The sequence below is a fragment of the Hippopotamus amphibius genome, chromosome 5, assembly GCF_030028045.1.
Source record: "Hippopotamus amphibius kiboko isolate mHipAmp2 chromosome 5, mHipAmp2.hap2, whole genome shotgun sequence".
Lineage (NCBI taxonomy): Eukaryota > Metazoa > Chordata > Mammalia > Artiodactyla > Hippopotamidae > Hippopotamus > Hippopotamus amphibius.
In genome coordinates, this window is record NC_080190.1 from 118,872,807 (window position 1) to 118,899,354 (window position 26,548).

The 26,548-nt window shown below is 36.1% G+C and overlaps 1 protein-coding gene and 1 pseudogene across 2 annotated transcripts in view; one reads left to right on the forward strand and one right to left on the reverse strand.

The window, feature by feature from the left end:
• The window catches only part of ARMC1 (armadillo repeat containing 1), a 36,233-nt gene that overhangs the window by 3,571 nt on the left and 6,114 nt on the right, over positions 1-26,548 (forward strand). The window contains exons 2-5 of one of the 2 annotated variants that reach the window (XM_057736143.1): positions 109-329; positions 4,500-4,574; positions 5,606-5,697; positions 16,290-16,479. In XM_057736143.1, coding sequence (XP_057592126.1) covers positions 147-329; positions 4,500-4,574; positions 5,606-5,697; positions 16,290-16,479 — 540 coding nt within the window. In that variant the 5' untranslated portion in view covers positions 109-146. The remainder of the gene's footprint in view (positions 1-108; positions 330-4,499; positions 4,575-5,605; positions 5,698-16,289; positions 16,480-26,548) is intronic. The other variant, XM_057736144.1, reaches the window with a different exon arrangement.
• Positions 8,189-8,667, reverse strand: LOC130853805 (60S ribosomal protein L21-like; annotated as a pseudogene).

The window sequence follows — 26,548 nt, forward strand, 5'->3', positions numbered from 1 at the left end:
GTTTAGATTCATCTGTTTCTTTCTGAAAGTGTTGTGATTCTGATTATTTAACAAATGCTGTAATATCCCTCGCTAGCCTAAAACTATTTTTGCCAACCATTTCTACAGAATTTAAGGAGATTTTGTTTACGTGTATGGCATAGAAGATGAATTCGTCCTCCTCCACCATGAATGAAGAACCTGATGCTCTCTCGGTAGTTAACCAGCTCCGGGATCTAGCAGCAGATCCGTTAAACCGCAGAGCCATTGTCCAGGATCAGGGATGTCTGCCCGGCCTTATTTTATTTATGGACCATCCCAACCCCCCTGTCGTCCACTCGGCTTTGCTCGTAAGTTGCCTTTGGTAATTTCAGTCTCAATGTTATAATTTCGCAATTAATGAGAATTTGAAAAAGTATTAGATGACATGGTAAAAAGTTAAAAGTGTAGAGCAAATAGTAGTAAGTTTGGATGTTATTTGTACACCTCAGAAAGAAACTCTGCTCCTTACCTATTGCTCCTCAGCCCCCTCCCCTTTCCCTAAGCAGCCACGACTTTATATTTCTTTGTATTTGTGAATATCTCTGGCAAAAGCGACTATAAATAGAGTCATATAATATGTGGTCTTTGTGACTTGTTTCTTTCACTGAGCATGTTTCCAAGGCTCATCCACATTGTAGCATGTGTCAATACTTCATTCCTTTTTATGGTTGAATAATATTCCATTGTATGGATAAGCCAGATTCTGTTTATCTGTTCATTAGTAGATGGACATAGCACATGTTTTAATACAAGATGGGAAGGAAAGATAAAGGAGAGGAAAAGAGAAAATATATAGGATCATAGCCAGTAATGCAAAAGGAACTACCATATTGTGAGAAACATGGGGTCTGGAAAAACACGTTAAAGAACAAAATGAAGCAATCAGGCAAATCCAGAATGTGATAATTTCTGGAAGACAGTCCAGTTCAGTGAACAATAAATTGCATTAAAAAGGCAGTTGGGGTGTAGGGGAGGCATAGCAGTAACTGTTACAGATTGACAGAGACTTAAGGGACATGTCAGCCAGGTGTAGTATGTGGACCTGAGTTGAATCTCAATTTGAAGAAACCAACCATAAACATATTTTTAGAATATTTTTAGAATATTGAAATGAATATGGATAAGGCAGTAGATAATATTAAAGAACCACTTATTGCTTTTGTGGGGGTGTTATGATAGTATTATCAAGTTAATTTAAAAAGAAATTAACTTCTTAGGGATGTCCTGAAGTATTTACAAATGGAATCGTGTTCTCTGAGATTTGCTTTAAAATGCTCCAGTGTGGTTAGCCGCAGTGGAGATGGATGAAACAGGATTGCCAAGTGGTTGATAACTGTTGAAGCTGAATGATGGGTACATGGGGGTCACCACACATTTCCTCTGCTTTTGTGTCTTCTGAAATTTTCACAGAAAAAAGATTAAAAGGAAATTGTCATAGAAAATTTTAAACTCATTGTCCTTTACTTAAGAACCCATGATGAATTCCCATTTAGTCTAGTTTCACAAGTTCATAAAGAAAAATAATATAGGCTGTTCCTTTTAAAAAATCACAGTATATATGCTGATTTCCTGTTTTAACTTCATAGAATGGAGTTGATTTAGGCAAAATAGACATTGATATGAGTGAACAGTAGTAACAAATGGGAAAATTTGCATGGCCCCTATTTCAGTGAGAATTGGAATAAGGATGAGAGGAAAGAGTGTGTTGGTCTCTAGACAGAGACTTGAAGTTGAAGAAGGTTTTTTTAAAATAGACTAGACTTGAACTTACTTAAATTCAGAAGGCAAGGGACTTCTGAAGTGGGAAAGGTTTGAGGAGAAGGCTCTCACAATTGGTACAGAAAATGGGAAATGTTGCTAACTGAGGAGAATGGTGAGATTGTTGAGGGGCTGCTTAGTTTGATAACTGAATTGATATGAGGCTTACAGCTTACGAAGCTCCCTTTTCACCCGGCTTCAGGCCTGTCGTAGGCCCTGAGAGCCAGATAGTTGGATTTGTTCAGGGCTGATTCTTGGTCAGGGAAGTTGGACAGAACGACTACTTAAGGTTGAGTTTAGGATTATGACAGGAGAGTGGTTGAAATGATAGACTGTAGATGCTGGGCTGAATAGGAAGGGAAGTCAAGTTGTGGAGGGACCCAGTAAGGAGAGAGTAGGGGGATCAGGAGGTCAGAGTTCCCAGAGAGGTTGAAGAACACATTGGTGTTTTCATAATTTCATTTTATCTTCACTGTTGGCTTATTAGCCATACCTTTCTGTTTTTAAGTTTTTTTAGGGGTTGCTGTAGGTTTACATTATGCATCTTTAACTTGTCACAGTCTATTTCATGTATAATGTAAAAATCATACAACAGTATATTTCCATTTCCTCCTCCCATCCTTGCTATTTTTTGTCATGCATTTTACTTCTATGTATGTTAAAAAATCTACAGTGTTTTTTTCTCTAAGCCATTATCTTGTAAAGAGATTAAAATTTAAAAAACCAAGTGTATTTAATATTTACCATCATATTTACTATTTCTGATGTTCTTCATTTATTAATACACTTAATACATTTCTTATTCCTACTGGTGTCTTATGTACTGCTGAAGAACTTTAACATTTTTTTTGTAATGCAGGTTTGCTGGTGGCTTTTCTTCCTGGTACTTGACAGGTAGTTGTTTCATTTTCTGGCTCAAAGTATTTTTAATAAGAAGACTGCTGTGATTCTTACCTTTGGTTCCTCTCTATGTAACATATAAGCCTTTTTTCTGGCTTTTGTGACTTTATCACTGGTTTTCAGCAAATGATTATGATGTACTTAATATGGAAGGTTTTCTTTGTGTTTTGTTTTTGTTCCTGTTTTGCTTGGGATTTGTTGATCTTGAATCTGTAGTTTTCATCAATTTTGAGAAATTGTCCATCATTTTTTCAAGTTTTTTCTCTCTCCTCCCTCTCGCTCTTCTCCTGGGACTCCAATTATGTGTGTGTTAGATACCTCATGTGGTCCCATGACTCAGTATTGTGCTGTTCACCCCGCCGGCAGTGCTTCATTTTGGATAGTTTCTGTTGCTCACTGATCTTATTTTCTGTAGTGTCTAATTTGCTTTTAATCCTATCCACTGTGCTTTTCATTTTAGACATTATGTTTTTGTCCTCTAGAAGTTACATTTGGGTCTTTTTAATATCTTCCATTTTTTTCCTCACTGTGCTTGTGTTTTCCTGCTCATCCTTGAGCATATGGAACATAGTTATAATAGCTGTTTTAATGCTCTTATTTTCTAATTCTACCTCTGTCATACCTTGGTCTGTTTCTATTGATTTTTTTTTTTCCTTTCCTGATTATAGGTCATATTTTTCTGCTTCATCTCTAGTAATTTTTAATCAGATGCCAGACATTGCAGATTTTATGGTTTGGGATTTGGATTTTTTGGTATCCCTATAAGTATTTTTCAGCTTTGTTCTTGGTTGCACTTAACTTACTTGGAATCAATTTGATCCTTTCAAGACTCCTAATGGGATGCTCCTCTGAGGATTCACTCTGATCCCTGCTGCATTGTGACTTCTTTTCACTTCTGGCTGGTGCTGTCATAAACTATTCCCAGCCCAGTGTGAGCTCCAGGAATCGTTTCCCCTACCTTCTGGTGGTTTTAATCCCTAACACTCTGTGGTCTTTTTCTTGAGGCCTGTACAAGTCAGTATTCAGCCACAGATTCTTGGGGACTCCTCTGTAGATCTCCGGAGCTCTCTTGCTGTGTTGATCTCTCCGCTCTGTTACTCTGCTCTGCAGATTCTAGCTGCTTGGGGTATTTTCTGACACCAGCCAATTCTTTGCTCCTCTGTGGACACCAGCTGGGTGGCCAACAATTCAATTCTGACACTAACCACTTAGTTAAATATCAAATTCCCTAGGTTTAAGACTCAGTTCCATAAGACTGCCTTCACTTAAAAGGCCAGTTGCAAGTATCAGGTCACCCATATTTCTAACAGAGCAGCTATAAATTGGATGTTCCAGTGACTCCCTCCTCAGTTCAGTAATTTACTAGAACTTCCAGAACTCAGGAAGCTACTTTACTTGCATTGACCAGTTTTTTTATAAAGGATACAAATGAATAGGCACATAAGGTAAGATCTGGAAGGGTCCTGAGTGCAGGAACTTCTATCCCTGTGAAGTTGGGGCACACTGCCCTTGCAGGTGGATGTATTTACCAAGCCAGAAGCTTTGAATCTCCTTGTTCAAAAGTTTTCATAGAGCTGAAAGTACGCATACTCTAGTCACTTGGTCCTTCTAGTGACGAGCCCCATCCTGAGGCCGATCTAGGGGCCCCAGCCTAAATCACTTCTTTAACATAAACTCATCCAGGTATGATCTAAAGGGCCTCCTTGTAACGACAAACTCCTATCAGAAAATTCCAAGGGTTTTAGGAGCTCTGGGCCAGGAACTAGATGCAGACCAAATATGTATTTTTTTATTATGCTATTTCACCCTAACCTCCCCAGCTCTGTCTCCCTAACTTGGCAAGACCACTGGGCTTCCTGCTCCCTGTGCTGCAGTCAGGAACTGCCTCCAAAACGGTAAGATGGGGCAGTTGTAGAGTCTGTCTCATCATTTCTCCTCTCAGGGATTCCAGTCCTATGCTGCTTCTCATCCAATTGTCCTGTTTGTTAGTTTTTTATGAAGGGGAGGCAGTTCCCTTGGCAGTTAATCCTTTATGGACCAAAGTGAAAATCAAGGTAAGAGTAGTTACAGAAAAGATAGGAGATTGTAGTCAGAGACAGGTTGTTGGATTTGTGATTTAATGGATGGTACCATTTTTGGTAATGACCAGGCACTTTGGAAATGTAGTATAGAGGACCAATAGAAAATGTGAAGGTCAGTGGACTGAGAGGGCAGCTTTGGATCGTGTAGTTCACAGAGATATTCCCCTCTGAATCAGGTACTAAAGTCTGCAGTGAGTAATGAGAGATTAGGAGGTCTGTAGAACAGCTGAATCCCTAAAGAATCATGTGAAGGAAATACTTGCAAAAATGTACTTTAAATCTTAAGAGAAAAGCATCCTAGAAAAATTAAATTCACAAAATAGATATTTGTGAGAGTAAATTGACCTTTTGCTTTTCAGTTAACAAAAAAAGACATTTTAAAGGTGAATTATAAAACTAGAAACAGTTCATTCCATAAAGAGGTTGTATGTTTTGTCCTTCTCAGCAGTTTATTTTAATTAATATGTAAAAAGCACCTAGGGAAATGATGGCTATTGGGACCGCTCCCTGAAATTAATAAATGGAATATAGTTCCTTGTATCCTTGTCAAGATGAAGTGATGAAAATAAAACCAGAACAGCCTAATTTTGACCTTGTAGATAAGTTGGGAACCTTCATTTCAAAGAGCAGATTCAGCTACTTTAGCTAAAAAGGATCATGTTTCTCCCCTAGAGGACTGCTCTGATTATCACATTTAAAGAAGAGTTTCTAAACACTTCAAAACCAATTGATTCTAAAAAAACAAAAACCTATTTTTCACTCTTTCCTCTTGCAGTAAATTAGTAGTGGGTTTACTTTTGAGTAGTCTGGACACATGAATTAACCTATTACTGTTTTTGCTATAGGCTCTTCGATACTTGGCTGAGTGCCGTGCTAACAGAGAAAAGATGAAAGGAGAGCTGGGTATGATGTTAAGCTTGCAGAATGTTATACAGAAGTAAGTACAATCGATAGTGTCTCCTATTGGAGTAGAAAAGTGGATCTTGTTATTTTACTGAAATTTGTATTCTAATATGAAAGCATGCTTTTGTGGGTTATATGTCCAAAAATGTTAAGATGGTCAGTGTTCTGATTATTCTTAAACATAGATATTAACAATAGTCCTTATGAAAATGCTCGGATTTTAATTTAAAATATTGATACACATTGTACTTATGAATAATATTACCAAGAAGAGAAAAATCCTACCTTGTATGAAGTTTTGTGAAGTATATGTAAATTGATTTGCTAGTAGAGCAACACAGGTGACATTTGAAAACATGCAGTATTATAGTATAGTACATAATTCTTTTATTACTTCCTCTCAGTCTTACTCGAAAGAACCTTGATCCGTATCATGACAAAAAGGGCTTTTGGTGAGATTTTCCTGAGCATGATCGAGAGGTCTCTTATAGCCATTTAATTTGAATTTTAGCAAATGGGTGGTTTTTAAATACCTTTCATCTTAGGATTTCTGTATCCATCATCTCATTTTGCTATTCTCAACTTTTTGAGGTAGGTTAGACAGATAACAGTTTTATGGGTGAGAAAATTACAGAGAGACCAAGTTTCTTATCTGTAGTCCTTCAGCTGTGTTGCCTCTGGGAATGTCTGGTTCTGCTCCTTTCTTAGGCCTTGCTGATTTCCTTGTAGAAGGCTAGAAATTGAAGATGAAGTGTTTTGATATTTACACTGTGTCTGAAAGCAAGAAAACTATGTTTTCTGAGGCTTTATGTTACTTTACTTTGTATCTTGATCTTATACAAGACATGACTGCCTTTAAGACTGTAATAAATAACCATTTAATTTATCAATTTTTGAAACTTGCAGTTCCTTTGGCTTGATTGCATCAGTAGAAAATCATCCAAACTGACTTCCAAGGCAGTGTATTTTTTTTTCTTAGTGTTCTTGGCTTCTAGATAAATTTTATTTTATTAATCTGTTAAAAAAAATTGTATCAAGCTACCCCGATAGGTGCCTCGATCTTTAATAATGACAAATTAGAGACTAGAAAGGTTTTGTTTTGTTTTGTTTTGTTTTTATTCAGGTGATCAGTTAGGCATAAATATTAGAAAATATTGACTGGCATCAGTTGTATTAATCATCACCTATGGTTTGAGGTCAATTCCATTAGTAAAATTTGGATTCTAGTTCTAACTTGAGACAAATGGTCTCAGTTTCCTTGTCTATAAGCCTGCAGCAACACCTTCAGAGTGCTTGAGGATTCAGTGGGGTAATATGTGTAGAAATGCTCTGTAAATTCTAAAGTGTTGTATAGAATATGATGTTGCATTATTCTTGTTCCTAGTATGCTTTAATGCCATATAATTATTTTTAACTGGCATATTCTTTTGGAAGCAGTGAAAGGATTAAGCAAAATATGGATGCTTCTGTAGGATTATTTTATTTATATGATGAATTTAAGATTGTGTACCTTTAACAGGTTTGGTTACTGAAGCTGAAAATATGTGGTAAAAATTTTTAAATGTAAGAAATTAGATGAAAAATTACTGTTGATGCTGAAATATACTTCAAATTTGAACTTTAAAGATTTAGAGCAAGTTTTAGAGGTACTGTAGATGTAACCCATAAAACAGTTTCTTAGCTTGTTTGGCTAATGTTGTGGTATGTGTATATGTGTATATCTGTCAATGAGAGATACATCTATAAAATATCAATAGTAGGGAGACTACTTGTATCTTTATAAGAGAAATGTTGTGTCAGCTGAGGTCATTATCTTGCAGTATCATCTGGGAAGGAGATCTTGAGATGGAGTTACCAATGCAGGAGGTTTATTATGAGATATGGTCTGTAAATATAGAAGGGGATTGAAGAAGGATTGGACTATAGTCTTTAGACTATAATGCAGATCTGACACCTGAAAGTGAAGAGGAAACTGATTTGCCATGCAAATCTGACAGACAACTCAAGGGGGAATTCCAAAGCAAGGGTCACCCTGTAGATGAGTCTTGCATTGGGCAGAAATGGCCAAGCCCTAGGCTTTGGATGGGGTCTCCCCCGGCAGGGTCAGGCCTTGGAATGAAGGATTGAATGGTGTGATAAATCTCAAAGCCACTACTGCTCATGGCTCTACTACTCTACTTCCTGCAGCTGAAGGGCAGGTTTCTTTCTTAAAGGGAGATAGATCCAAGCAGTGTATCTCCATGGTTGCCACAAACAGCTTCTCTTTATAATACAAATAAAGTATATTTTTTAGGACAATGTGGTGATCGTTGCTGGTTCCTCCAGTAGTAAAATGGATGTACATTCATTGCATACTCCATTATAATTTAGTTCTGTACCCCTCTCAGAGGTGGAGATATGATGTAATAATTTTTATATACATTTTTTCAGCTCATTTGGCTGTTGGAGATCTCATATTTGAAGGTTACCTTTCAGCTTTTTTTTTTTTTTTGCAGAGTCCAGGCCTTTTATTTTCTTTACACCCATCATGCCATGAACTCGTAGGGAATGGGCTCCAGCAGCTCAGACTCCTTTCCATTAGTTCTCACGAAGTGTGCTTCTCTGGGTGGAGCAGGCTGGCGCTTCAGCTGAACCCAAATACCCTTCTCTTTGGCTTCCTTCTTTTTCTGATCATTTTCCTTCACCCGTTTCAGGAAGCTGTCTTAGAGTGCTTAATATGCTCGATACGCACATTAATTCTCTTGGCAAGAATCTTGCCCTTAACTTGTTTGTTTACAGTGATGCCAACAGCATGCTGGGTAGCATTGTAGACTCTTCCAGTTTTGCCATGGTAACATTTGTGGGGCATTCCTTTTTGTACAGTGTCCATTCCCTTGGTATCTACAATATCACCTTTCTTGTAGATTCGCATGTATGTGGCCAAAGGAACAACTCCATGTTTTCTAAAAGGCCTAGAGAACAGGTAGTGGGTGCCCCTCCTCTTTCCTTTTGTGTTGGTCATTTTGGCGAATTACTGGAAGATGGCGGTTCCAGCCGAAAGGAAGGCTCAGCTTTTTAAAAGTCACCTCTGTTTACCAAAATAATCATCTTAGAAGTTTATCAATTAATGTTATCAGAAGGTCAATAAAACTATATGTTTTGGCTTATAGACATTAAGACTGAAGTATTAGAATCAGGTTTTGGTTCAGCATGTTTAACTTTGTGTTGTCTCATAGCTTGGATGTGATTTTTTTTAAGAAATTAGGTTGCTCTGGCATTTTTATTTTCTCCCCATTTACTTTTTTCTTTTGGGTACCTGTATTCAAAATTCTTAAAAAATCAAAAGGAAAAGTTTTTATCATATAAAGCAGGGTGAGTTTTACATATGCATAATTGTTTTGATTCTGTAGACATATGTTCTTTAGATAGTATTTTGCATTTTGACATCTGTGTTGGCAGATACTGATGACCGATTTACCACTGTCCCATTCTTATATAGGTCATTTTGGTAAGCCATAGCACAAGAGATCTATATTCTGTATCCTAATTGTTCTCATTAATGTGACTGCCCCATGACAGCCAGGCAGTCAGGGTGGCATTCGGTTCAGTTTTTTCCTCTGTTTAAGAGTACTGAGTTGGGGAGATTTAGCTGTGATTCTGTGGAACTGTGCAAATAGGGAAGCAGTGGAAGGATCTTCCCATACCCCAGTAAGGTCCATAGAACAAAGAAAATCTGTTGTGGAGGGATGCTACTTTATTGACTACTTTATTTACTCCACTTCACCTGGAGTGACCAAAGGGGAAACCAGAAAGCAGAAGTAGGTAGGGAGAGTGGAGGTTATTCTTAACATGAGAAGCAGAGAGGAATGTTTTATAAAATAGGGGAAATTCTGCATATTAAAATTTTTGCCCTTTAATCACCAAATTATGTTTTGCTACAGAATTTTGCTGAGACTTTTAACATGTTATTCAACAGCACGTTTGACTTGTGTTTAAGTCAAATTGGTGCTTACAGATCGACAATTGGATTGACTTCAAAGTCACTGTTATTTTCAGTTCTTCAGTTGTGAAGAGAATTTTAAGTTCTCTGTCATTCAAAATGAATTTGGCATTGTGTTCTAATTTTAGTCCTCCATAAATGAAAAGTTGTCCTTAGAGGTTAAAACCTTTTTACATTTTATTTTTAACCCTGGATCCCTTTGGGAAGAGAATTTTCAAAATGTTAGTTTAGGAGAATATCTAAATCCAGTGTAAGACATTTGTTAATTGGTATTTCAGGAGTAATACTTCTGATATGAAATGCATTTTATAAAAGCACTTGTGAACATCTAACATGAAGTATGCTATAAATAAAAGTCACTTTAATAAAATGTGGCATCTCAACTTTAAAATATCTCATTTCATCTGGAGAACTTCCTAAAACTAGATTTTGAAGCAGTGCCATAGTAATGGTGGTCTATCCTTCTTAGGTGAAAACTATGTGCTTCATTTCTTTATGCCTTTTTTCTGTGTTCTTTTATTTTTTAAAAGCCATTTTAAAATCTCATTACAAATATGCAGTACTGTATGTGGTTTATTTATAAAAATTAGAAAATATAAAAAGAAAATCCATAATGACATTTATCTTTTCATTTAAATATGTTTATACGTACGTATTTTTAACCTTTAGATTGAAGACATCAGACTTTCAGAAAAGTTGTATGAACAGTACACTGATACCTAGAGAACTACACCTGTAGTCCCCAACTTTGACATTTTACCATTTGTTTCCCTGTTTGAACATTTGCTGTATTATTCTTTCTCCATACATGTTGTTTGGTATTGTTATGTGAAGTATTATATGTCACTGTGAAGTATGTATTTTAGGAGAAAGAAAAAGTGTCCTGTGTCATGTTTAATGCTTGGATTTGGGGCTGGAATTCTGCTTTGGTATCAGTACACAACTCATGTTCTCTTATTGTTTCTGTTTGTCTTGTCTACACTTGTCCATTCCTTTATTTCTGAATCACTTTTAGTTGTGTCTTGTTTTGTGAGTCAAACTGAAAATCTTTTGGGAGGGAGGGATAAATTAGGAGCTTGGGATTAACATACACACACACTGCTATATATAAAATAGGTAATGAACAAGGACCTACTGTATAGCACAAGGAACTCTCTCTACTCAATAACCTATATGGGAAAGGAATCTGAAAAAGAAAAAAATACTTATATGTGTATAACTGAATCAAAAGAAAATCTTTTAAATTAGTGAGCTAGCTTAATGTATATTTATTGCTATTACTGATATATTTCATCTTAACCTGTTTTTGTTGTGGTTAACCATGTATGTTATAGTAGTTGTGTTTCTTTCTCTGCCTGCTGTTTTCTTCTTTTATCTTGAAATTTTTGTATGTGATTTTTCTTATTGTCATAATGGTTACCTTTGTACTTGGTACTTTAAAGAAATGTTCTCAGTTGTCTGTTTTCTTATTTAAACTTTCACTATCTTGCTTGTTAGTTTTAATGGTAATCTTTTCACTCCCATAGTCATTGACTTTTTCTACTTTTCCCTTTTCTTCTCCCTTTACCTTTCTTTTTAAAAGTTGTATGATTTCTACTTTTTGGAACATTTATATATTTCCCACCTTTGTTTTAGATCTAGATCTACTGTTAAGTATATAAAATGCTCATCCATCATTCGTTTTGCTAAAGTTTTCCTGGTCATCTCTTCATTGGTTGAAGCTTAATTTTCTAGTAGACTGCTCAAGTAAGACTCAGTCCTTGAGTTCTTTCATGTTTAAAACTCTTTTTTATGTAACCTTGATACTTGAAGGACAACTGGACTAGATCCATGGTTCACCTTTTGTTTTCTTGTGATTCTTGAAAATGCTGCTCCATGTTGTCTTGATTTTTATGGTTTTTTTTTGTACTTTTTTATAACAGAGGTTGGGAAATTTTTTCTGTAAAGTACAATGCCAGATAGTGATTATTTTAGGCTTTGTTGGGCTCACAGTCTGTTGCTCTCATCTCGGCCGTTGTGGGTCAGAGGAGCCGTAGATGATATGTGATGGCCTTTTGCGCAAGGATCATAGTTTTCCTGGCTTTGGGCTTCATTGTTACCTAAACAGCTGCTGACTTACTTCTTAGAACCCTTTTTAAGTTAGGATTGTTTTTGCATTGAAAGATGAAGGATGATTTTCTGAGCTGCAAAAATGTTGCAAGAACACTTTTTCTTAGTGAATCACACAGAAAAAAATCTAAAACCAACTCCTAGAGGAAAAGTTGTGAAGTTCTTCAAAAGACGACAGCAAGTCTTTAACAATAAAATAGTATATACATTGCTTTTGTGAAGTGTATGGAAGTCTTAACTGGCTTTCATAGGCAATATAAAATGTTATTAGTAGAGTCTAGAATTAGAGTGAATTGTTGTTTATGACCAATAAGGAAATATATTCAAAATAAAAATTATTTTTTATATATAATAAAAATCAGAGTTCACCTTTCAGTTATGTTTTATGAATAACATTTTGAACATTTTCAGTATAGATAACTATTTAGAAAAAGTGGTGAGGAATGAATATAATTCATTATGGAACAGTAAATTACTGAGAGTAGAATTCCAATTATTTAGATGAAAGAGCTTTTCAAGATAGTCTTTTTCTCGGGTGTCAGATTTTAAAGACTGAGCTAAATCCAGGCATTAATCAGTTCTTTCAATTTTCACTTGCCTAAGAAGTTTAGGGCAGTTAATACTTGTTTAATTACACAGTCTTTTTTTACATGTATGGCCAAATGTACAATATAACTGTAGACTTTTTGTACTTGACTGTTTTGAGTCACAGTATTTGAATAGTAATTTTGTTCTTTGTTTTTTTTTAAAGACTAAGATACTTGTTTCCAGATATGTAGATGCTCTTGGCTTTTTTGTTTTGGTTTTTAAAGCATTTTTTAAAAATAAGGAAATAAATAATTATGTAATTAATTTGTTGAACAACAGCATGCATAGGTATTTGCGATACTTCGTATAGTGCCCAGATCAAGAAATAACTGTTTTTACTTCATTTTTGCTTATATGCTTTTGCAAATTTCATTTTGCCTAAGAAAATTTTACTGAGTTTTAAGAGAGATTTTTGTCTGTAGAAGTATGCCTGTAACTGTTAAATAGGAAGGGCAACAATGAAATTAGCCCCATGAGGTATACCAGAAGAATATACTTAGAACAGCAGTGAGACCATCATGTTGATTTAACTATGTTATTCTTTTAAAACTTTTTGGTTTTAAGTAGATAGAAATTGGAAATCTTCCAGAAAGGAATTTGTTACTATATCAAAATGATGAAGCTTTGGAACTACGAAATAAAGGAAGTTAAAAATGGTGGTGGGAGTATTTATCTTCTGTAACCTTTTTTGTCATCTGTGGTCTGTAATTGCATTGTTCAAGTAGATATAGCCTGTGTGACTCTTGGAAGAAAGTACAGTTTTTGTTGTAAATGCTCAACTTTCTAAGTGCAAGTTAGTGTGAATAGCCTCTGTGGCTACACGCATGGTCATAAATGCCCATCATTCTTTACAAATTGTTCTTATGGATAAATGGCAGTTTCTCCCCTCAATCTGTTGCTATTAATATGGAAACCACCAGAACAGGTTTATGAGAGAATTAAGCCCCAAACCCCTAAGGAATCCGTTAGATACACAGCTTATCTTCTTTCCTGTGGATCTGAAATAGTTCTAGCCCTATACAGTATTTGAGAGAATTATGGAAATAGTCACTCAGATAGTTTTTTTGTAGAACTAATTTCTTTTGCAGGACCTCAGTCAGAAAGGGTGCTAGAGAAATGGGTTGTCAGAAGCGATAATCAACCAGGAAAGGAAGGCTAGCTTAAGAAAGCTCACAGCAGAAACAGTCTTCCTTTCTTAACTAAAACTTCTATCCAGTGTGGTAGTCATTAGCTACATGTGGCTATTTATTTATTGGCTGTGCCATGTGGCTTGTGGGATCTTAGTTCCCCAACCAGGGATCGAACCTGGGCCCCTGCAATGAAAGCGCCAAGTCCTAACCACTGGACTGCCAGGGAATTCCTGTGGCAATGTAAATTTACACTAACTAAAATGATATTTAAAAACCAATTCCTTAGTCATGCCAGCCACATTCCATACATTCAGTAGTCATGTGGCTGGTGACTACGTTTCTATCATCTCACTTAAGTTATGTTGGGCAATATTGGTCTAAAACTTCTTTGCCTAACTGCATAAAAGGCCAGTTTTATAGTTTGGATTACTTTTATTTCATGGGTTATTTTCTTAAGTTTCAGTAGAAGAATTACTGAGTCAAAGAGTATACGTATTGTTGTGTCTTTTTATCACTGTTAATTTTTTCTTATTATACTCTTACCAGCAGTTTCCATTTAATTGGATTTTTTCAAACAGTAGATAGAATTGCTGCATTGCCATTCTCCTATCCTCTCCAATTCTGGATCAGTTTCAAAAAAAAAAAAAATTTAAACCATCTGTGTTTCCTTGAGGTTGATAGATGATGGATGGTTTCATGGGGACAAAAACTCACTGAAATTGATCTGGAAAATTTTTAGATTTGCATTCTTTCTTGGAAGTGGCCTCTAATTTTATACCAGGTTCTCAAGGGGGTTAGTAAGCCCTCTTTGGTTAAGAGCTAGTGTTATGGTTCTTATTTCACAGAACAGGAAGATAATAATTTGATGTTAGTCTTTTAATGATTTTTGTCACTACGGGTTGATTAGGAAGCACATAAAAGAGTTCTGAAGTAGTGTGTGTTTAGAAGTTTTATAAGAAGGTTGTTAGTTGGATCTCCTGTTATGTGCTATGATGATTCTTGTTTTATTTGATGCAAACACTTAAAAACAATAAATATTGTTTTTAGGAAGGACATTGTTTTTTCCCTCCTAAAATCATGAGTGCCTCTAACCAGTATCCTCATACTCTTTACAGCTTGTTGTTGGCTAGTATTTAAAATATCTCAGAACAGCAGTGACCTTTTCAGTAAACTGTAAAACAGCTATCAGAAAAGTGCTGAGACATCTGCTAAAAAAAGTAGTCTTTTTGGTAGCTTCCTGCAATACAAAGCCAAAATCATTCAAAATAATTGATCTCCATGGTCAACAGTAAGCCCAGAAAAGCACTTGTTAAAATAAATTGGGGACCCAGAAAACTGCCAGTTTAGCACCCCTGGAAAATGTGTACAGTCTGAATATCAGAAATTGAAGTATTCCTGCTCATCCAGTGAACAAATGGATTACAAAACTTTTTTGTTAGGCTCTCTGGAAGGGATAGAGAGAATACATCCCTATTCTTTTTTTTAATTTTATTTATTTATTTATTATTTTTTGGTGGGTACACCAAGTTCAATCATCTGTTTTTATACACATATCCCCGCATTTCCTCCCTCCCTTCACTCCCCCCTACCCTCCCTCGAGTCCCTCCCACCCTCCCCGTCCCAGTCCTCTAAGGCATCTTCCATCCTCGAGTTGAGCTCCCTTTGTTATACAACAACTTCCTGCTCTGGTTTCTCTTCAGATCGCATAAATCTTTCGCCTTTTACATCCCTATTCTTGAAGAGGAAGAAATAGAAAATTAAGATCAGTAGCGTTAAGTACAAGTATAGTAGTGTAGTTTGAATGCAGAGGGATGAATGGGGTGTTGGGGTGAGGAGGCTTCATAAAGAAGATGGTTGTGCTGAGCCTTCAAGGATACATTCTAGGTGAAGCTCCTCTGGCCTCGGGAAAGGCTGATGTTGGTAAAGCTGGAAGGGGGCAGATTGTAAAGGCCTTGAATGTATGTTAAAGGGTTTGGACTTAATTGAGTCCAGTTATAGGTGAAATGATTATTTTCTTACAGTTATGTGTACTTATTGTTTATTCAATTCACCTAACTAATAAGAACCATTAAATACGTGCTGACAGTTACTGTAGCCACTTGCCACATGTGGCTATTTAATTAAAAGTAAATAAAATTCCTTTAGTTGCGCTTGCCACATTTCAGGTGCTCAGTAACCGCATGTGGTGAGCGGACAGTGCAGATACAGAACATTTCTATCAATGCCAAAAGTTCTATTTGACAGCACAGAACTAGATGTTTATGTGAGGAGCCATAGTAGGATTGAAAACTTTGAATGAAAACTTTTGCTTGAGTTGGGGTTTAATGGTACACACATGCTTTGTAAAAGGTATGTAAAAACTGTAAATTGAGAAACAATGTTTGAATTTACTAATAAATCACTTTATTGAAATAACTGATATAAAAGATTCTCTCCTAATTTGTCTTCTCCTTTTGAATTTTTATGTGTTGTATTTTCTTGAAAGTCAAATTGAGTGTTGAATGTTAATGTTAATCCAGGCACATGTTATATCTGGATTTTTAAAGTTGATATCCTATTTAATGATTTCTATTAAATGAGCTTTTATACCACTCTAGTGATGAGTTTTGAATATCAGTGAACCATGGGTTTAAAATGAAATTAGGAGACTTTATTATAGACTAGATACTTTTTCTTACATTATTGATTATTCTGGGATTCACTGGTATTTCTTTCAAATAGAACAAAGCATCAGAATGAAGAAAACAAATTGAGGAATAAAATGACAGAATCAGTAGAAGTGACAAAACCACTTTGTTAATTTATATGTTTCTCTTCAAGGACTACAACTCCAGGAGAAACAAAACTGCTGGCCTCTGAAATCTATGACATTCTTCAGTCTTCCAATATGGCAGATGGTGATAGTTTCAGTGAAATGAATTCACGTCGAAGGAAAGCTCAGTTTTTTCTGGGAACCACAAACAAACGTGCCAAAACAGTAGTTTTGCATATAGATGGTCTTGATGATACGGTAAGACTTTTATAAACACATGGTTCATAACATGGGAGAGAGAAATCATGTTAACTGGTTATCTCAGTGTCACCTGCTAACAATCTTTAAGAATAAGTCCCAATATCATTATTCTGATAAGAGGGGCATTTTGTGCTTAACGGATCATTTAATCAAAGGACATAACCATTTAAAATATTTATGTCCTATTAATAATAGAACTTCAAAATATATGATGCAAAAACTGACAGAAATACAAGGAGAAATAAATTCATAGCTAGAGCTGGAGATTTGAATACCACTCTCACAGTTAATAGAACAAGTATACAGAAAATCAGTAGGGCTGTAGAAGACTCAACACTAACAGCCAGCTTAACCTGGTGTTTATAGAAAACCCCACTCTGCAGCAAGATAATATTCATTCTTTTCATGTGCACGTGAAGCATTTACCAAGATAGACCATATTGTGTCCCATGCAAGTCTTAATTTTAAAGAATTACAGTGAAGCAAAGTGTGTTCTCTGAGCACGGTGAAAAGCAAATTAGAAATCAGTCGCAGAAAGATATCTGGGAAACCCCCCAAGTATTTTGGAAATTAACACATTTCTAAAATAATCCATGGGTCAATGAAGAAATCAGAGGAGAAATTAGGAAGTATTTTGAACTGAATACAAATGAAAATATCAGATTTTGTGGGAAGCAGCTAAAGCAGAGTGTAGAGGGGAATTCGTGAGCACCAGACACTTGAATATTTATATACAGAAAGGAAACAGTCTCAGTGACTTAAGCTTCTATAAGAAACTAGAAAAAGAAGAATAACTTAAAACCAAAGTAAGCAGAAGAGAAGAAATAAATCAGTGAAATGAAAAACAGTAGGAAAAAAAATGAATGAAATCAACAGCTGATCTTCGATACATTCAATTAAATCCGTAAACTTCTAGCCAAACTGATCAAGAATAAAAGAGAGAAGCCCCAAGTTACCAATATCAGAAATGAGAGAACGTTGCTACAGATCCTTTAATGTAGACATTGAAAGGAAAACAAGTGAATATTCTGAATAACTTTATGCCAATAAATTTCATAATGTAGATGAAACAGGAAAATTTCTTAAAAGACGGATTGTCAAAGTTCAGTGAAAAAGAAATGGGTAACCTGAATGAATAGCTCTGTGTCTATCAGAGAAATTGAATTTGTAGTTAAAAACCTTACCATAAAGACAATTTCTGGCTTCGATGTCTTCACTGGGAATTCTACCAAACTTTTAAGGAAAAAGTAATACTAGTTGTACAGCCTTTTAGAGTATTGTACAGTAGTAGTTGTACAGTGTAGTTTTTTTTCCAACTCATTCTACCTAGTCTGCTTTAATATTAGCTGTTCAAGCTTTCTTTTGGTTATAGTGTGTATCTTCTGTTTGTGTCTATATTTCATATAGATTTCTTATAGGCACCATATAGTTGGGCCTTGCTTTTTTAATCCAATCTGAAAATTTCTACCTTTTAACAGGAGTGCTGGGGTCATTTGCCTTTAATATGATTATTGATATGGTTGGATTTCAAACAACCATCTTGCTAATTGCTATTTGTCCCATCTGTTGCTTATTCTCTTTTCCTCTTTTTCTGCCTTTTGGACTAATTAAAAGTTTTTTGTGATTCCATTTTACCTCCTTTGTTGGTTTATTTGCTTTAATTCTCTTTCCTTTCTTCCTTTGTGTTGATTTTGGGTTTAGTTCATGTATCTTTAATTTATCACCGTCTAGCTTCAATTAATACTATACTTCATGCATGAGACACTTCTAACAGTATACTTCCGTTTGCCTTTGTGTTCTTGTTACATGTTTTACTTCTGCATATGTTATAAGCTCCAAATTACTTTGTTATTATATTAAATAATCTCTTTTTTTTGGATTAAAAAAATGTTGTGGTATATTATACATAGCATAAAATCACCATCTTAACCATTTATAAGTATTTAAAGACATTAAAAAATGATTATTTTCTATCTACCCACATATTTACCATTTGTGGGGCTCTTTATTCCTTTGTGTGAATCCAGATTGTCATTTTCCTTCTGCTTGAAGGACTCCATTAACATTTTTTAGAGTGATACAGGTCTGCTGGGGATGGACGTTTGGCTTATTTCCACCTTTTGGCTATTATGAGTAATTCTGCTGTGAACGTTTATGTGTAAGTTTTTGTGTAGATATATGTCCTCAGTTCTCTTGGGTGTGTTCCTAAGCGTGGAATTGCTGGGTGACGTGGGAACTTTATGTTTAGCTTTTCGAGCAGCTGCCAGACTGTTTCCACAGTGGCTGCTCCATTTTACATTCCCATCAGCAGTGTGTGAGGGGTCCAGTTCCTCCACATCCCTGCCAACATTTCTTATTTTCCATTTGAAAAAAAAAAAAAAAAAGCTATTCTAGTGGATGTGAAGTGGTATCCTGTTGATTTTGATTTTGCATTTCCCTAATTACAGTGATGGTATCTTTTCATGTACTTAATGGCCATTTTTAGTGCTTGACTTAGGGTTTATATATATCTTTAATTTATCACAGATTTTCTCTTTTGGAGAAATGTCTGTTCTTTGTCCATTTTTTTTTTAATGCGTATTATTTGTCTGTTGTTGAGTTGAGTTCTGTTAATATCATGTATTACATTAGTTGATTTTCATGTATTGAACCAACTCTTCATTCCTAGGATAAATCCCAATTGGTCATGGTACATAACCTTTTTTTTTTTTTACGCTCTTTATTGGAATATAATTGCTTTACACTGTTGAGCCAGTTTTTGCTGTACAACAAAGTGAATCATCTATATTTATACATATATCTCCATATCCCCTCCCTCCCATGACTCCTTCCCACCTTCCCTACCCCAGCCCTCTAAGTCATCCCCCATCATCCAGTTGATCTCCCTGTGGTATGCAGCAGCTTTCCACTAGCTGTTTTACATTTGGTCATGTATATATGTCAGTGCTACTCTCTCACTTCATCCTGGCTTCCCCTTCACCCCTGCCCCCTCAAGTAATCTTTTTAATGTGCTTCTGGATTCAGTTTGCTGGTATTTTATTGAGACATTTTGTATTTGTATTCATACAGGATATTGGTTTGCAGTCTTTTTTCTCCTTGTGCTGTCTTTTTCTCGTTTTGGTATCAGGGTAATCCTGGCTTCATAGAAGGAGTTGGGAAGTGTCTGGATGAGTTTGTGAAGGTTTGGTGTTAATCTTCTTTAAACATTTGGTAGAATTCACCAGCGAAGCCATGGGTCCTGGGCTTTTCTTTGTGGGAAATGTTCTGATTGTTAATTCAGTTGCTTTACTTGTTATAGAGGTTTATTCATATTTTCTTGGGTCAGTTTATAGCTTTGTCTTTTAAGGAATTTATCATTTCGTTGAGATTATCTGATGTGTTGGCATCCGATTGTTCATAGTATTTGTTTATAATCCTTTTGTTTCAGTAAGATTGGTCATAATATATCCTTTTTTATTCCTGCTGTCAGTAATTTGAGTCATCTTTCTCTCTTTTCTTGGGCAGTCTAGCTAAAGGTTTGTCAATTTTGTTGCTGTTTCCAAAGAACCAACTTGTGGTTTCCTCAGTTTTTCTATCTAGCCCCCCTTCTCTATTTCTTTTTTCCCCTGCGCTAATCTTTATTAATAATTTCCTTCCTTCTGCTTGCTTTGGGTTTAGTTCTTCTTTTTCTTGTTTCTTAAAATGGAATATTAGGTAATTGGTTTGAGATTTTCTTCTACTTTATTGTAGTTATTATAGCTATAAGTTTCCCTCTAAGCAGTGCTATCTCTGCATCCCATCAGATTTGGTATGTGGCGTTTCATTTCATTCATCTGAAAGTATTTTCTAATTTCTTTGGTGATTTCTTGTTTGACCCATTGGTTGTTTAGGAGTTTGTTGTTTAATTTCCATATATTTATGAATTTCCTAAATTTCTTTCTGTTACCGATTTCTGGTCTCATTTCACATGTGTGATTTTGATCCTTTTATATTTATTGAGGCTTGTCTCATGGCCTAACGATCTATCCTGGAGAATGTTTCATGTGCACTTCAGAATGTATATACCTTTGGTTGGAGTGTTCTACAAGTGTCTGTTAGGTTTAGTTGGTTTATAGTATTAAGTCTTCTTCCTTCTTCCTTCCTTGTTGATCTTCTGTTCAGCTGTTCTATCCAGTTTTGGAAATCAGGTGGATATTGAAGTCTCTAACTCTTTGAGTTGTGTGTATCTGGAAAAGTGCTTATTGTATTTTTCTTTTGAAAGATATTTTTATGGGTATAGAATTCTAGATGACAGTTTCTTTTCTTACCATACTTTAAGAATATTGTTCCACTGTCTTCCCCCTTGTATTATTTCTGTTCAGAATTATGTCATTCTTATTTTTTTTCATCTATACCTAGTGTATCTTATTTTTTCCCTCTGCCTGTTTTAATAGTTTCTCTTTTATTACTGCTTTTGATCAGTTTGTTTATGATGTGCCTTGGTATCATTTTCTTCATGTTTATTCAGCTTCTTGGATCTCTGGGTGTATATTTTGCAGCAAATTTGGACAAGTTTTTCTATTATTTTTTCAAGTAGTTTTTCTACAAGTGTCTGTTAGGTTTAGTTGGTTCCTGTGACATATATTCAGCCATGTGAAGTTGTCCCGTTGCTCACTGATACTCTGTTAATTTCATTTTCAGTGTGTTCTCTTTCATATTGGATGGTTTCTGTTACTATATTCACTAAAGTTTTCTTCTGCTGGTATTTACGTTGTGTAAATCTCAACCAGTGTAATTTTTCACCATAGACATTATTTTATTTATCTCTAGAAATTTGGATTTGAGCCTTTTTTATATCTCCTTAACATGTTTACACTTTATCTACTTGAACATACAGAATATGGTTAGAATAACTTTAATGTCTTCATCAACAAATTCAGTCATCTGTGTTATTTTTGAGTATGTCTGTAGACTGATTTTTCTAGTTATATGTTGTACTTTCTTGCTTCTTTGCACACCTTATAATTTTTTATTGGATATCAGAGGTGACAAATTTTACCTTTGGGAGTACAGCATATATTTGTATACAAAGCCTTAAAATGTTTTGTTGAGTTTTGTTCTGGATTAGAGTTAAGTTACTTGCAAACATTGGATCTTTTTGAGGCTTCCCTTTAAGCTCTGGTAGGCAGACCACAGCATTGTTTAACCTAGGGATAATTTTGCTACACTACTGAGGCCATACTCTTCTGGGTTCTCTGTCCATGCTCTGTGTATGTGAGTTTTTTCTGCTCTGGCTGATGGGAACAGGGAGTATCCCTAGCTCTGTGTGAGCCCACAGGATGGTTCCTTCTATTCCTTTCCAGACTGGTTGTTCCTCACATGCGAGCGCAAGTCATCACTCAGCTGAAAACTGGAGGGGAACCCACTGCCCACTGACGTGTGTATTCTCTCTGAGGGGCCCCCTTCGTGCAGCGCTGTCCTCTCATGCTCTGTGCTGTGAATTATAGTTGCCTTGATCTTTCTGAATTTTCAACTTTGTGTCCTCAACTTGGGGAGACTGCTGATTCTGCTTGGCTTCCCACTGTGTGAGTTGCAGCCTGAAAGCTTTCCAGGCAATACATTGCTGTGCTGGTGGAGCTCACATCATTTGTTTTCCTTCAGTCAGGGGTGTCTGCTTTCCAACACCTGGAAATAATTGTTTTATTCATTTTATTTTGTCTGTATTTTTAGTTGAGTAAGCCTGGAGGGTAAATCCGGTCCCTGTTACTCCATCTTGACCAGAATTGGAGGGTTATCTTGAGCAGCGATAAGTTATATACCTTCACATATTTAGGGGTGGCAACTGGTGGATTACCACTTATCTGTTTAGTTGTGCCAGGTAGGTTACATTGGATTATCCACAGCTTTTTCTAGTTGTGGCGTTGGGGCGTTTAGCCCTCAGGATTTAGGATTCAGTAAACAGGGGTTGGGGGAAACTTTTCATATGCGTATTATCCATGACATTGTCAAATAACAACTATCTTGTCGAAACTGGGGCCACATGATCCCAAAAAGTTCCTAGAAAGCAGGTTCTGGTAAATGTGAATTAATTGAATGAAAGATATTAAGATATATAAATTGTCACCAGTACCATCTGTTTAATGTTAATGAATGAAAATAGTACGATTGTTGTTTTTTTTTAATTTTATTTATTTATTTATTGGCTGCGTTAGGTCTTTGATGCTTCACACAGGCTTTCTTTAGTTGTGGCGAGCAGGGGCTACTCTTCATTTATGGTGCGTGGGCTTCTCATTGTGGTGGCTTCTTTTGCTGTGGAGCGTGGGCTCTAGGCGTTCAGGCTTCAGTAGTTGTGGCATGCGGGCTCAGTAGTTGTGGCTCACGGGCTCTAGAGCACAAGCTCAGTAGTTGTGGTGCATGAGCTTAGTTGCTTTGCGCCATGTGGAATCTTTCCGGACCAGGGATCGAACCCATGTCCCCTGCATTGGCAGGCGGATTCTTAACCACTGCGCCATCAGGGAAGTCCCAATTACTTTTTAAAGCTAGCAGAAACCGAATAATATAATCCAGCAAAGCACACCCACAAAAGTATAGGCCAGTATATCTTAAGAATGTAATTGCTAAAATCCTCAAAAAAAAAAAAAAAAAAGCAAGTTAACTCTAAAACTGTACTGTAACATTAACATATGTTGGTGACACAGCCTGGTACCTAGTGTGTACCAGGAACTATTTTAGGCACCAGGGATACAGCAGTGACCAAAACAAGCAAAAGCTCTCATAAATCCTGTTTGACTTCATTAAGCTAATATCATTGTTGGAGGAGATAGTCAACAAGCCAAGTTTTATAGTATAGTAGAGGTGGTAGGTTCCATGGAGAAAAATAAAGGGAAGGCAGCTAGGAATTGCTAAGGGGTGGGATGGTGGGTTATAGTTTTAAATAGGATGATTTATAAAAAACCTCTTAGAAACTGACATTTCAGCAAAGACTTAGGAGTGAGCCAGTGGATGCCTGTGGAAGAGTGCGTGCTCCCAAGAGAGGGAGCCAGGAATGCCGAGGCTTCACACAACTAAGACGATACCTAAAAGTAATAATGCAAGGGTGTGTCCTACCATATATTAAACTGTACTATTAAATTTCTGTAATTAAAGCAATGTGGTCTTGACACCCCCCACAAAAAAAAATTAAAGTTCTGAAGCAGACTCTAGTATATATTAGAACTTATCCTATGATAAAGGAAAGACATAGTTTGTTCAATAAATAGTGCCAGAAAACTGACAGTTTTGCAGATATGGGAAGGGAAATGGAAACGGAATCTCATCAAATACTAAAAATTCGAATTGTACTAAAAATATCAGATGTAAAGTATTAAACCGTGAAATTAAAGAAATCTAAATTAAATTACTGTTTAACAGATCTCTTTAAGGGCTTCTTTAAGCATAAAGGCAGTGGAAGAAATTGCTTTAGGAAAGCTCTCTAGTTTGACAGTAAAGTTTTTTCTTTGTCAAAGATATTCTTAAAAGGTAAAAACAGGTAGGAATAAATATTTGTAATGAATAATTGACATTAGGTTAGTGGCCTTAAAAAATCAACAAAGGAAAACCTAACAGGAAAATGGGAAGTTCCCTAAAGAGATGTAATTTCTAGTAAATAGTATCAACTAACGTGTATTGGAATACTTGCAGGTACCCTTGTGGTATGTTAACTCACTTATTTTTCATAAAACTATAAGGTCTATTTATAGTCCCAGTTTACAGATGAGACAGAAGCATACCAAATTCAAATAGCGTTCCAGTATAGTAGAAGTGGTAAGTGAAGGACATAGGATTTGAACCTAGGCAGTGTGGGTCTAGCTTCAGAACCCTGCTCTTAACTGCTGTCTTGGACAGCTACGTAGGGAAACATGTCTACTCTCACTAGTAATGAAATCAGTGTACATTATTTTAGTGTATGTATCAAGGACTTTAGAAAGTTATTACTGATTTTGGATCCTCATAGGCATTTTCCTCTTTGCTTTATTTCCTTAACTGCAAATCGTGCTACTATGGAGTCTTTAGAAATTGCCAAAGCAATCTTGAGAAGGAAAGATGGAGTTGGTGGAATCAGGCTTCCTGACTTCAGGCTATACTACAAGGCTACAGTGATCAAGACAGTATGGTACTGGCCCCAAAACAGAAATATAGATCAATGGAACAGGATAGAAAGCCCAGAGATAAACTATGGTCAACTAATCTATGACAAAGGAGGCAAGGATATATAATGGAAAAGCAGCCTCTTCAATAAGTGGTGCTGGGAAAACTGGACAGCTACATGTAAAAGAATGAAATTAAAACACTCCCTAACACCATACACAAAAATAAACTCAAAATGGATTAGAGACCTAAATGTAAGGCCAGTCACTATAAAACTCCTGGACGAAAACTTAGGAAGAACACTCTTTGACGTAAATAACAGCAAGATCTTTTTTGATCCACCCCCTAGGGTAATGGAAATAAAAACAAAAATAAATAAGTGGGACCTAATGAAACTTCAAAGCTTCTGCACAGCAAAGGAGACTATAAGCAAGACAAAAAGACAAGCCTTAGACTGGGAGAAAATATTTGCAAATGAATCAACAGACAAAGGACTAATCTCCAAAATATATAAACAGTTCATCCAGCTCAATATCAAAAAAACAAGCAACCCAATCAAAAAATGGGCAGAAGACCTAAATAGGCATTTCTCCAAAGACATACGGATGGCCAAGAAGCACATGAAAAGCTGCTCAACATCACTAATTATTAGAGAAATGCAAATCAAAATTACAATGAGGTATCACCTCACCCCGGTTAGAATGGGCATCATCAGAAAATCTGCAAACAGTAAATGCTGGAGAGGATGTGGAGAAAAGGGAACCCTCTTGCACTGTTGGTGGGAATGTGAATTGATACAGTCACTATGGAGAACAGTATGGAGGTTCCTTGAAAAACTAAAAATAGAGTTACCATATGACCCAGCAATCTCACTACTGGGCATATACCCAGAGAACACCATAATTCAAAAAGACACATGCAGTCCAATGTTCATTGAAGCACTATTTACAATAGCCAGGACATGGAAGCAACCTAAATGTCCATCAACAGATGAATGGATAAAGAAGATGTGGCACATATATGCAATGGAATATTACTCAGCTGTAAAAAGCAATGAAACTGGGACATTCTTAGAGACATGGATGGACCTAGAGACTGTCATACAGAGTGAAGTGAGGCAGAAAGAAAAACAAATACCGTATATTAACACATATATGTGCACTATAGAAAAATGGTACAAATCAACTGGTTCGCAAGGCGGAAATAGAGACACAGATGTAGATAACAAACATATGGACACCAAGTGGGGAAAGTGGGGAGGGTTGGGGGGGAATGAATTGGGAGATTGGGATACCAAATTGTATGCTTTAAATATATGCAGTTTATTGTCTGTTAACTGTATCTCAATAAAGCTTCCAAAAAAAAAAAAAAAAGAAAGAAAGAAATTGGAGAGAGACTACTAGCTACCTTTTTTGAATAGATATACATACACTCTTTCTCCCTCCCTTCCCCTCCCTCTTTCTCTCCCTTCCCTCTCCCCCTCCCCCACCTCCTTTTATTCCTAGCAGTTGCCAGGCAGTTAACTTGACCCATCTACCTCCTTGCCCAATTGCTAATTTTATCTGCTTATGATTCTTACAACCTAATTTTGATCCTTTGTCCCGATCCAGAGGTTATTCATACTTCTTAGCTAAATCTTGATCCTATATGCTCTGTTGAAGAGCTCACGTTTATATCTTGGAATTGGGGACCCCCCCATCTTTGCCTGTTGCAAAGGTGTTAATTTGTGTCGCAGTAAAGATGAATTGGCATCATGGATCTGGTTTCTCATTGTCACACATAGCTGGAATTTAGCATAAGACTCATTATTCTTTATCTCAAGATAAACCAGGCAAATTGCTTAACTTTTCTGTTTTTCCGTTCCCTTATATTTAAAATAAGGAAACAGATTAGGCTAGTAGTGTTCTAATTTTTTCATGTTATATATGCTATGCACACTTCTGTTCACTTTTAAATTTACCTGATGTTGAGTATGTGGAAG